The sequence below is a fragment of the Aquila chrysaetos genome, chromosome Z (genome assembly GCF_900496995.4).
Source record: "Aquila chrysaetos chrysaetos chromosome Z, bAquChr1.4, whole genome shotgun sequence".
Taxonomy (NCBI): Eukaryota; Metazoa; Chordata; class Aves; order Accipitriformes; family Accipitridae; genus Aquila; species Aquila chrysaetos.
Window position 1 is genome coordinate 28,622,586 of NC_044030.1, and position 13,284 is coordinate 28,635,869.

At 43.2% G+C, this 13,284-nt stretch overlaps 1 protein-coding gene across 7 annotated transcripts in view; it reads right to left on the minus strand.

The window, feature by feature from the left end:
* FAM174A (family with sequence similarity 174 member A) overlaps nt 1–4,191 on the minus strand; it is a 53,964-nt gene extending 49,773 nt beyond the window's left edge. For 3 of the 7 annotated variants that reach the window (XM_030004225.2, XM_030004226.2, XM_030004227.2), the window contains exon 1: nt 3,821–4,191. In XM_030004225.2, coding sequence (XP_029860085.1) covers nt 3,821–4,089 — 269 coding nt within the window. In that variant the 5' untranslated portion in view covers nt 4,090–4,191. The remainder of the gene's footprint in view (nt 1–3,820) is intronic. The other 4 variants (XR_003921892.2, XR_005931552.1, XR_003921891.2 and 1 more) reach the window with 3 other exon arrangements.
* Nucleotides 4,192–13,284: the final 9,093 nt, after the last annotated feature.

A 13,284-nucleotide genomic window follows, 5' to 3' on the forward strand; every position in this document is an offset into this window, starting at 1 on the left:
TTGGTGCTACATACTTTATTCTTTGCAAATCTTCTGTTATAAAAGGAGTTAGATATATACCAGAATAAAAAACCATAAAAGCCAAAAACTTCTATTGTAATTGGCAGAATTAGCTAGTGCAGCAAAACAAGTCTGTGCAATAAAGACCTTCAGTCCAAGGGACTCTAGAAAAGACTAAGGCTTCACTACAGTAAAAAGTTTTTTCACCAATGTGATCGGAGAAAAACAAAAAACAGTAACAACATCAAGAGAAAAAAAATACTTCCTTACTGTGAGAGTGGTAAAACACAGGAACATGTTGCCCAGAGAGACTGTAGAATCTACATCATTAAGAGATATTCAAAACCTAACTGGACAAGAGCTGAGCAACCTGCTGTAGGTGACCCTGCCATGAGCAGGGAATTGGACTAGACAATCTCCAGAGCTGCCTGCCAGCCTCTGCCACTCTGCGATTGTCCATTTCAGTTGTCACAACTACCAACAATACCTCCCAAACTAAGCTTCTTAGTGTACCAGGAGAAGGAGAGGTGCAAGCAGCCCTACCTGTATAATGAGGTTCTTCAAACAACAAGTCCCCATATAAAGCCAGAAATGAAATAAAGAAATTTTTTTTCCTGACAGAGAAATTGCATCATCAGCAGTATCACTTGAGACTGTCAACAGGAGATTGCTATAGTTTACGCAATCATTCCCAACCAAAATTCATCTCCTACATGGAGACAAGTATGTGTTAGCCACATTAGCAAAGTTGCATCAGCTTGCACAAGATTTTCTTGAAAATATATTTTCAGGGCACCATCTTCAAAGAAAGTCACATGGCTCTGAAAATAAGAAAAGTCATACTTTATCAGAATGTATAAAATTGATAAAGGAAGAGATTGGTACCTTCCTGAATCAGGCAAAGCTTTGGCTAAAGGTATCTCAACAGAGATTAGCTAGATTTTCCAGGTAAAGTCATTACCAGAACTTGAAAATCACTGTTTTTTTATTTTAAAATTACAGAAGTTCCCTCTGAATAAACGAAGTTGAAGGGGGTGTATATATTAAGTTAGAAAACAATAGTGTATTTCAGTTGGAAGTGACCTAAAATGACCATCTAGTCCGACCACCTGCCTGACCAATTCAGGGCTGACCAAAAGTTAAAACATGTTATTAAGGACATTGTCCAAATGCCTCTTAAACACTGACGAGCTTGGGGCATCGACCACCTTTCTAGGAAGCCTGTTCCAGGGTTTGACCACCCTCTCGGTAAAGAAATGCTTCCTAATGTCAAGTTTGAACCTCCTCTGGTGCAGCTTAGAGCCATTCCCAGGCATCCTGTCACTGGATCCCAGGAGAAGAGATCAGCATGTCCCTCTCCACTTCCCCTCCTCAGGAAGCTGTAGAGAGCAATGGGGTTGCCCCTCAGCCTCCTTTTCTCCAAACTAGACAAACCGGAAGTCCTCAGCTGCTCCTCACAGGACACGCCTTCCAGCTCTTCCACCAGCTTGGTTGCCCTCCTCTGGACGCATTCAAGCACCTGAACATTGTTTTTAAATTGTGGCGCCCAGAACTGCACACAGTATTCATATTCAAGGTGGGGCTGCACCAATTCTAAATAAAGTGGGATAATCACCTCTTTTGACCGGCTGGTTATGCTGTGTTTGACGCACCCCACGATGCAGAGGTTTACCCCTCTGGGCTGCCAGGGCACACTGCTGACTCATATTGAGCTTACCATCAACCAGCACCCCCAGATCCCTTTCTGCAGGGCTACTCTCCAGCCACTCCTCTCCCAATTTATACTTGTGCCCAGCATTACTCCATCACAGGTGCACAATCCAGCATTCAGACTTGTTAAATTTCATCCCATTAATCATTGCCCGATGCTCCAATCTGTCTTGATCCCTCTGCAAGGCCTCCTGTCACTCGTGATGGCCACCTGCACCTCCTGGTTTAGTATCATCAGCAAACTTACTAATGGTGCTTTCAACTCCTGCCTCTACATCAGTGATAAAAATATTGAACAGAACTGGCCCTAGAACTGAGCCCTGAGGAACACTGCTGGTGGCTGGCTGCCAGCCAGATGTAGCCCCATTCACTACAACCCTTTGAATTCTGCCCTTCAGCCAGTTCATCACCCAGCACACCATGTACCTGCTCATCTCACAGTTGGACAACTTGTGCAGAAGGATGCTGTGAGGGACAGTATCAAAAGCCTTACAAAAATCCAGAAAACCAACATCCACCACCTTCCCTTCATCCACTAGTGGGTGACCCAGTTGGAAGTTTGTAAAAAGCCCTGAAGCTTTTATGTCTAATAACAATTCATATGATTTTTGTCCTTAGAAAATCTTTCAAAAGGAAACTGGGAGGTTTGTAGCTAAAATTTCTTATACAACCATTACCAAAAATATTTCAGCCACAAGTTCAAATTCAAAAGCATATGCTTCATCTATTCCCAATTTCAGAAGCAAGAGGCAACAGAAAGATGCAGCAGAATTACAGAATAACAACATGAGTTTTAACCTTCCTGTTTACAGTAGCACCTAGAAGACAGCACTCCAGTTTCAAATGCAGAACAGCAACCTTCCTATTGCCAAAACCAGAATATCAAATACTTGCCACTTATCCAGAAAATAATGGCAGTAGATGAAAATTTCCTTCTTTATTTATTTGGCCTTTCCATAGTACTACTCAGAACTCCAAATCCAACAGGCTCCTGTTAGAAAGAACAGGAACACTGAGAAACGCTCCTCCTTAAAAACTTATGCCTCTTCCTTTAAGATATAATATCATCAAGACATGCACTCTAATGAAAATAAGATTGAAGGCTGCTCAAGAATGATCTGTAAGAGCTATGGAGCAATCAGCATATCCTAGTTTACTTGGACTGCATGTCTTAGTAATTGCCCCACACAGACCACTGCCTTTCAACTACCTTCCTCGAATAAATGATGAGAGTACTGGATGCACTAACCACCAGTATATCCAACTACAGTGAAAAGTACATAGAGAACCTGCTGCATAATGAATGTGCTTTATGCATAATCACACATTTGGGCCTTGCTTAGAAGAGTTCACAGTTTAAGCATAAGAAAGTGCACGTAAAATTGCAAGGACAACAAAACACAGTGACAAACGCTGTAATTAACTGTAAAAGCACGTGGAGTTATGCAGTGAATAGTTTCCGTGAGAGTCATAAATGCAGCTGACTGGTAGCGCAAGCTTTTTAAGGGCCCTTTCCTTAAGAAAGCACAAGATATCCCCTATTTTGAAAAAATATTTGAAAAAAAATTTTGCTGAAAAAAAAGCACAAAAGAAAGATGTTTACTGACAAAGAAGGGGAGATGGATAAATTCGGCAGCTCAGCAAGACAGAAGTTTGCAAACGGGACAAAAATAACCCACGTAACGTACAAAATTAAATTCCAGTGGACTGACGGATGTCGGTAGTAACAAGCCCACTTGAAGAGAACAGGAGGGCGCCAGGAAAGGCCTGGTGCCGATGAGTGGCAACACTGCTGTGAGCAGAGCCCGACCGAGCACCTTTCCGCCCACACGCGGCGGGCAGGCTGCACCACCCACTTCCCAGACGCCTCAGCCGGCGGCGCCCTCCGCATGCAGCGGAGGCAGGCCCTGCTCGCCGGCCCCTAGCCAGCAGCCGAGCGAACCTCGACAGCCAGCATAACCGGGCGGGCCCGGCGCGGCGCTGGCAGGAGCGGGGCCGGCGCCGGCCCCGGCCCCTCGGTGGCCCCTCGGGGGCAGCAGCACCTCCGCCCGCCCGCCCGCCCGCTAGCTCCTCGCGGCAGCACTCCAGCCGGCGCGGGCCCCGCCCTCACCGCACGGTCCGGATCACGAAGTAGACGATGAGGGCGGCGCTGGCCAGCACCAGCACGGACAGGGCGCGCTGGGTCATGGGCTGGCCCTGCTCTGGCGGCGCCGACACCTCGGCCAGGCGGCTGCCACTTCGCGTGGCGCCGCCACCAGCCACCTCCGTGGGGCGCGGGGAGGCGGTGGCGGCACTCCGGGGGAGAAGGGCCGCCACCGCAGCCTCCCCGCAACGGGCAGCCAGCAGCAGCCCCGCCAGGGGCCACAGCAGCCGCCACATGTCGCCCTCCCCTCCTGCCCGGCGCGGCCTAACCACGGCAGGGCCTGGCCGCCGGAAGCGGAAGCGCTCTACGGACGGCGCCCGCCGCTGCCATGGCAGCGCCGGCGGGCAGCCCGCCCCGCCCTGCGCGACGTCACGGCAGCCGGGGGCGGGGCGCGCTCGGAGCCGGAGCGCGGGGAGGTGGGAGGGGGCGCGGGTTCCCCCCGCCCGCCAGGGATCTCGCCGCCCCGGCACTGCGGCCTGCTGTCGTCTGCTCCGCTGGCCCGCTCTCCTCCCGACGCCCCCAGGCCGCCCCCGCTGAGCGCCCGCCGGGAGCGCTTGAGCCGCTGCGCGTGTGGTCGGGCCGGGCGGCTGGCGGGCCCCCCGGGCGCCGGCGGGGCAGGGGCGGGGCGGGCGCAGAGGTGTGGCCGCAGGCGGTGGCGGCCCCAGCTGCCGGCGGCTCTGGCTGCTGGACGGCCTCCCGGCTTTCAAAGCTTGGAGGTAACTGGCATGGGTCAGGCTTGCATGGGACGTTCATTTTCTCAGTTGTGACAGCCAGACGTCGAGGATCCGGTGATGAGGTGCCAGATTTGTGATCTGCTCGGCATTTCCTGTATTAAGCCTTTATGCAAAATCCTTAAGGAAGCATAAGCAGAGGGGGAGGTTGGAAAATGTTATCAAAGTCTTTGTAGATTTGTTTCTTGTTGGTGGGTTTTTTAATCATTGAAATGCATAAAGCTGTTTAGTATTCCAGTCGGGTGTAAACAAACTTCAAGTTTGTATGTAAAAGTTTGCTTTGAGAGAGCTCTTAAGATAATTCTTCAAAGAAATGTGACATAACTTTGAACCTGCATGTGGAAATTGATTTGACAGTCATATTTAAGTTTTTTAAGTGTACCTACCTGTTAGTTACCGTTGTCTAATTTATTGCTTGGAGCCAAAGACAGGAAAGAGAAAAACAAGTGGTGACATTCTGTGATCATCCTGGTATACAGCAGCATTTGAAAGAGGCATCTTAGGCGTTGTAGGGGTTTAAGCCCAGCCAGTAACAAAAGCACCATGCAGCTGCTCGTTCACTGCTCCCCACCAGCCCCAGTGGAATGAGGAGAAAATACAAAGAAAAGTTCATGGGTCAAGACAAGGACAGGGAGAGATCACTCACCAGTTATGATCACGGGCAAATGACAGGCTCAACTTGGAGAAAAAACAAAGTCAATTTAGTTTGTTACTAATCAAATCAAAACAAGGATAATGAGAAGTAAAACCAAATCTTAAAACACCTTCCCCCACCTCTCCCTCCTTCCCAGCTCAACTCCACTCCCAATTTTCTCTACCTCCTTCCCCACAGCAGCACAGGGAGACAGGGAAGGGGGTTCGGGTCAGTTCATCACATGTTGTCTCTGCTGCTCCTTCCTCCTCAGGGGGAGGACTCCTCACTCTTCCCCTCCTCCAGTGAGGGGTTCCTCCCACAGGAGACAGTCCTTCACAAACTTCTCCAGCGTGAGTCCTTCCCACAGGCTGCAGTTCTTCATGAGCTGCTCCAGCACAGGTCCTTTCTGCGGGCTGCAGTCCTTCAGGCACAGGCCGCTTCAGCGCGGGCTTTCCCGTGGAGTCATGGCCATCTTCAGGGTCATCCACCTGCTGGCATGGGGTCCTCCACGGGCTACAGGTGGGCATCTGCTCCACTACTCACCTCCATGGGCTGCAGGGGGACAGCCTGCCATCTCACTATGGGCTGCAGGGGCATCCCCTCCTCTGGCGCACCTCCTCACCCTCCTTCTCACTGACCTTGCTGTTTGCAGAGGAGTTTCTCTCACATTCCAATCTCCTCTCCTACTGCAAGTTTCCCCTTCTTAAATTTGTTATCCCAGAGGCACTACCACCGTCACTGATGGGCTCGGCCTTGGCCAGAGGTAGGTCTGACTTGGAGTCAGGGAAGCTTCTAGCAGCTTCTCACAGGAGTCACCCATGTAGCCCCTCCCCTGCTAGCAAAACCCCCACCACACAAACCCAAAACATAGGTGTGTATTCCCCCATTCTGTGTGTAAATTGTAGAACTTTTCTCACTTATGAAAGAAATGAAGAACTTTCATATCTTACACCCAAAAGGTGAAAGAACTTGAGTACTAGTGAAAGACCTTGAGACTGCTAAGTTGTCTGTTAAAATTGATGGAGCTTACTTGACTTTTACCCTTGAGAAACAGAAAATGGGCCAATTTTTCTGAGTTCCTTAAAACAGGCCTTGTAGATAAATTGAAAAAGCAGAGAAATTACTTTGCAAGATTATGTGAGTGTCAAGGATGTCTGGGAAGGGGCCTTTTCATCAGGAAATGAAATGGTAATTCAGAGAAAGACACTTAGGAGCTTGTATATTCTTTCTTTTTCTGAGTTTGCTAGTTCAACTAAAATGTCATTGTATGTTTCCTGTTACTCATAGTGAAAAAGGACACAGTACAGAAGACATCTATTTCTTTTTTCCCTCACCCTGTCAGTCTGTCAATGTCATCCTTTATGAAGACCTTGTGGAACGACTTCCAGGTGATCTTGAGAAATGAAAAAAACAGAAGTGATAATGCTTTCCTGCTCTGATAGGAGACTACCCAGGTGCAAGCTGTCCTCTGCCCCTATAAGCCATATTAAGCTCTTAAACCCTGAATAGCACTATCCAATTCTGCAGGTCTCCAAATCACATTCTTATCACTATTATTTATGCTGTCTGAGGAGATCATTGTGCAAATATATCTATACTTACCCTTGCATAAATCAGAAATCTTTTTGAGCAATCAATTAAAAAAAAAGCCCAGAGGTTAATCTGTCCCTTCTCTTTTAATGACTCTTCCCCCATGATATGTAAACTAAGCAACTACAAACTGTGGGAAAGGATTGCAGAAGAATATACTCTGCAAAGGATTTACAAATACATTTTGTAAACAAGCATGTATATAACTTTTCTAAAAAAAGAAAAAGTGATGCATTTTACATTTATGTATGATTACCTGGAGATTACTCCCTGACTGCTTTTTACAATGCACTGAATGCACCTTTAGGTAGGTGCCTTTAAAATCCAGCTATTTATGTCTACATAATTGTTATTTTGAATGTCTTCATTAGCTCTGGACCAAATTAAGATATTGTATTTAACGAAAACTTTGTGAAGAAGACACTATGATTTCCTGGCTGTAAAAATGGTATCTAGAATCTGAAGGTAAGGAATACTTCCAAAGTTTGAGAAAATACTGTCTAAAACCAGGTTTTGAATGGTATTCTGGTGGTGCACACAGACTACCCCAGAGGAGATGTGGAATAGCTCTTCCTGTACATGTGCAATTACAGAACCAGAGGCTAATGTATCTGGTACCACTGAAGTAAAACAATTCTATGGTGTTCTTGTCATGGTACTCCTATATAAAATGTTTATTGTAATTAGAATAATTGATTGTATTTGTGTGTAAGTTTTTGACAAAATGCCTTGAAGGGACTGAGGAATCTCATCATGTTTAGTGTTATATTTTCATGTTTGCTTATTACCTTTTGTCCTAGTAGTACCAGAAGGCTCTGGTAGTCCCAGGATCAATTTCTTGTGCTCAAGAACATGAAGTAATTAAGAGGAGAAAAGAATGCTGAAAAAAAAAAATCTCTCTTAAGCTTTTTATTGTAAATCATGAACATATACTTAGGAATATATCACATAAGTTTAAATACTTTTTGGAATAGAATGTTTGGGATGATATTTGCTAATAAAATCACAGCATTTTATGCACTCTGTATTTTGCTTTCTTATTTTAAGCAGGAGAATAGTAAGAGTTAACAATAAATGTTGCTTTTCTATAGTGCTTTTGTAAAATTGTGTTGCCAGATACAGTCTGCTTTTATTATTATGGCAAATTGCTGAAGGTAGACAAGCTACTTTAATTTGTTTCAAAGAAGAAATCGTTTTATATACAACTATAAAAGATTGAGTAGTTTATAACAGAAATACATTGGCTTAAGGATTTTAAAATGAGTTCTTATTACTGGTCTGAAGAAATGTTTCTTTGGAAAGTTTTCATATACATCAGTGTCTTCTAGTATTCCAGTGAACAGTATTTTTCTTTCATTACTCTCACATTTATCTTTAGATCCAACAGTTTCCAGCAGAATCTAGGCCTTTACCTACACTTGAAAGCCATACGGGGTTTCTATTATGCATTGTTATACGTGACCTTCTATCACGGTCCCTTGATTATTTTTTCTTAACTGAATTGATCTAAATCTCTGGTTCCTACATGTTTTGAGCCTATGGACCATTGCAGCCTCTTCCTCTGTCACAGAGACAATGTAAACTTCGTAGAGGCACACTGTGTCTTGATTGAAGTACAAAAGTGTTGACACCAAACACTGTCAGCTGCAGTACTTCCTGAAAATCTTCTGCTCTCTTCCCCATAAATCACAGCTATGTCCTGGCCAAGCAATGAGCAAAAGGATAAAAAGGCCTCGGTAGAAAGAGCCACAGTGAGTGCAATATATTAATTGTTCTCATGACAGCAGCTAATTTCTTTTCTGGGCTACTCCACTGTACATAGACTCACCTGCACAGATGTGCTACTCTTGGCAAAATCTGTCTGTGTGATACACATGCTTGATGCACTGGTGGTAGTCCTGTCCCTTCCTGGAAACACTGAATAGTCTCTAAAAGGATGAGTGGCCTGTGGTTGTTTCCTGATGCTGAAAGCACGTTGATACAAGATGCTTTACATCTTGTGTTGTGAGAAGAGCAGAGTGGCCTTGTTATGCTAACTAGTGGTGGATAAGAAAATAAGAAAACCTGTATGTTGCAAAATGTTTAAGATACCAGAGGAAATTGCTTTTGGTCGACCTTGCAGTTCCCTGGGAAGATGAGAACCTTAGGCACTTTTAGATAATTGAGCTTAAAAGCGTCAATATGTGGCTTGTGTTAAAAGAATGAAAATCAAGAAAAGATAGATATTAGAGTTACTAACGAACGTTCTTCAGGATAAGTTGTATCAAAACATGTAAAGTGTCCCACTGTGCAGAATCACTAGAAGAGGGTGAACTAGTGGACAAGCGAGGAAGACTATCGAAGACCACCAGAGGACCCCTGAAGACCACCAAAGATCTCGAGTGCGCCTGCGCCGAGGGCATTCACATATATTAATGAGTTCCTGGAATTCAGACGAATATGTTAATTACTTCCAGGAAAAATCATGAATACGTATATCCATTTTGTATCTAACCCCAACTGTTGAAAGAATTGGTATGCACAATAGGCAGAACGATCCCCCGTGCATCCAGCACTGCAATAAAGAATGCCTGCTTTCCAAAACTCCAAAATTGAGTCACAGAGAGTTTCTGAAGCACCGACTTATGGTAATAATGTAAGATGTCTGCTGTTGAAAAGGGCTGGAGGCTGGGGCTTCAAAATAAACAGTACTGCTTACCACTTTAATTACTTCTTAAAAATCTAATGTATCTATCTGTTTTACAGATTTATATTTATGACTGTCTCATTAGACACCAGAAATTTATCAATAATTTCCACAAGCATGAGTACTCTCTTGGCTTGCATGATTATTTACATTTTGAATTTATATGTTCGCCTGTTTCTGAAACTTTTGTGGTGTTCTTGCTTGCATTCTTCCTTGCAAAAGCATCAAAAATTCAGTGTGTTGCCTCAGTGGAGATGTATACCATTTAGGGCTTTAGTGCACTCCCAAAAGACGATTTTCATAAACTTGGGGGCTAAAAAAAAAGCAAAACAAAAATAAAGACTCTGCCATTTTTCTTGTGTTGTAAACATCGACAAAAAAGCCTTGTTTTAGGAACAATAAAAATAGAACAGGTAAATAAATCAGTTACAGGAATCCATTTTATTTCCTGTGTGAAACAATACCAGAGTTTTCTGCTTAGAGCTGCCTGGACTGTTCACAAAGGGTGAATTAAATCTCAAAGGCTTAGACTCTGTGTTACGCACACATGTAATTTACATTAAAACTTGTAAGATTAGATGCAACTGTACTTTGAAGATGCACAAAGTAGAGTTCATTATCAAATTTTACTGTAATACTAGAACAGATGGTGGTGTTAAAAGAGTAGTCAGTTTAATACCTAACTGGTTTTCAACATAAAAGTGAGTTAGGAATGTTTTCAGATATAGCCTACACCCATGAATTAGGGTGTCAAAAAGCACAGCTTTAAAATTGGACTTTAAGAAATTGTTTTATCTTTCCTTACTCTGTGTTTTCAGAGACAGGCTGAGTGAAAGAGGGAAATGAAGAGCAGACCATATTGGGGTAACAGTTGAATTCTATTTAAAGAAAATATAGAGAACACTTGTTTGTTTATAACACTTGTTATTTGTTATTATTGTTAAATATTTGGAGGTGTTACCTGTCAACAATGGAATACAATACAGACAGAAAAAGAATTTTTAATCAGTAACCTTTTGTTGAGAAATGGAAGTTTAGTGAAAGAAAGTATGAAGTGTGTCATATCCAAGCAAGATGCAGCCAGAAAATAGAGCCCTAAAGAGAGCAGAAAATTTCATGATAGGGCCTGTCTAGACAGTACAGCAAGACTCAGGTGTACTGTAAATCAGGGGGTTTATGGAGATAAACCAGCAAGTATATCTTGCACATTTACATTGTGTTCTTTCACTAGATGATATTACAGCAGAATACAGAACCTATGATTGCCATAACTAATACCTACAAAAATTCAGTCTTAAATTGTGTGATTAAATGCTGTAATACTATACTAATTTGTTATGGGAAGTAATTTGTTACAGTGAGTTTCCTTTTATATGTCAGCCCTTTCTATCATTAACAGCTTTTCCAATGGGAAATTTTCAAGAGTGGCTTTGGGGGTTTTTCTCACCCTCTTTTATATACAGGTTCCTTACAGATAAATTTAAAGTGAGGCTGGTGGCAGATGACATTGCTAAATTAGGTTCTCATAACACCCATCTTTTCCACCTAAAGTAGATTAGCAGAGTACTTACAAAAAGGGGGCGAAAAAGAACACATTCAAAATGTACTCTTAAGTACAATTTTATTCCAAGAAAGTGCCTCACAGAAAGGTTGAAAATACCTTTAAAATTGTAATGTCTTTGTAATCTTTTAATGTCAGGGGAAAATACTGGTCCATTTATTTGAATCTGATACTTTGTGACAGAAAATGAAGCTTGCAACCTTTTAACAATTGTCTGCCACATTTAAATGAATATTGTAATGCCTAATTCTTACTATGTAAGAGATCATGTTTTATTGGAAGAGATTTAGGAGGAAAATGAGAGAACGTCTTACATAAATTTTCAACATGGCTGGAGGCAATGCAAAAGTATATTGACTGTAAGTGATGTCTGTAGTGGAATTGTTTTTCAGACCATACTTCACACTCAGTCAGAATTTCCATTTTACATCCTTATTTTTTCAGATTAATGTCTGCCTCTGAGAAACTTGTGAGCGTTTATATGTATGTATATCATTCATGATACAAATTTCAAAGTATAGTTTTAAAACATAGAAGTTTGTATTTCTTAGTGAAAGCTTTGACTAACAGAAAAAGGAAAACAGTAGCATCCTAAAAAATTATTTAGTCCTGCAGTAAGCAGGAACTTACTAGAATCTAATATAATGCACCATCAATATATGCTAACATATAGACTTGAAAAGTCTTTTTTGGGTTGGTATGAGAGGCAATCCCCACTGCTGTTGCCTCTTTTGCCTGCAGGAAAGCTGAGTAGATGGTGATGAGGCTTATGTCTTTGGTCCTCCTTCTTCCTTCTCCTTCACCTCCATGCATCATTCACTCTCCCTTCCTCAACGTGGTATGCATATTGCATACCTCATTTATCAGCTCCGTCTTTTCCCTTCTCTGATTGCTGCAGAGGGCTGGGAGCAGGTTCCTTGTGCCTGTCTCTGACAGAGAAGCCACGGAGGTGAATAAATGCAACCTGCTCATGAACTCTGCGAGGCTCTGAGGAGGAAGATGCTGGTGGTAGTACAGGTGGCATTGGTAAAGAAGGGACCTCCAAAGAGAAGAGCTACCTCCTGTATGTCCTCATCTGAGCTGCCTGTCCTGGGTATGTGGAGCCAAGTCACAACTGAGGTACAAAGGCGTGCAGAAGAGTAAGAAAGAAGAAAGTTGAGAGTACAGACTTGCCTGGGTGCTGTAATGCCTGTTATGACACAGTCTGTATTAGTTGTGTTTCCTCGTCACAAGCCTGGTAATTGCTGTTGTGCAGTGATGGCCTGCCACCTTCATGGTTCAGCGTATTTGGAAAAGTGGAGCAAAGCCTTAGAGGAAAAGCTGTTAAAACTAGCCTACAATCAGCTCTAGATAAATCTAAATTTATGTTTTATTTTAAGTTATAAAGGTAGCACTTGCCTTTTGGGGATGCTTTAACATCATTAACACTGATTTTTCCCCAAATGAGGTTTTTTTGCTGGACCAGATTAGTGTAAATTAAGAAAGAAATTCCATGTGAGTGAAATTCAGGCTGGATGAAAAAAGGGCCCTTTCTGGATAGCTCATCTCAGTGCTCAGCATTATCTCAGTGAGACATTTCTCCTTGCTTTTCTGGCAAAGGACTGTCCATAATGTTCCTCAATATTTAATGTCTCTCAAAAGTATCATGAAGCTTATCTTCTATAAAAACATGAGGCGATGACTGTAATGGAAGATAAAATGAAAAATAGGTATGCAAAGATAACAGCTATTAGCCTGCATTTCTTTTGGCCTGACTCCTTTTTCCTAACTGCAGTCACAGAAGTTTTTGTGTATAGGGGGCACCCATGGGCACTAACGAATCTATCCAGTCAAAATTAAATCCCTACAGAAATCCTATCAAACCTTCCTTCTTTTCTGACCTTCAGTTCATCCCTTCCTCTGTCTTCCCTCTCTCTCCTGCCCTTAAAACCTCTCCCTTCTGCTGAGGAGCAGAATGCAAGTTTACTTTATCAATGGAACAGGCTACAGGAGCTGTTAACTGTTTCCAGGCAGTGGCTTAATTGCTGGTAGCACAGAGATGGTTTTCTTAGTCAAGCCAAGCGGGATCACAGTATGTCCTGTAGTAACTGCACTGAAACCATGGTCAGGATAGATCTTCATCTTCACAGCAAAGGTTAAGGACTGCCAATGTGAGCAAGGCACAGATATGGAGGGTTCAGGAAAGGCATCCTCTTCTGGAGGGAGTCCTTGCAGATGGGGAGTACAGAA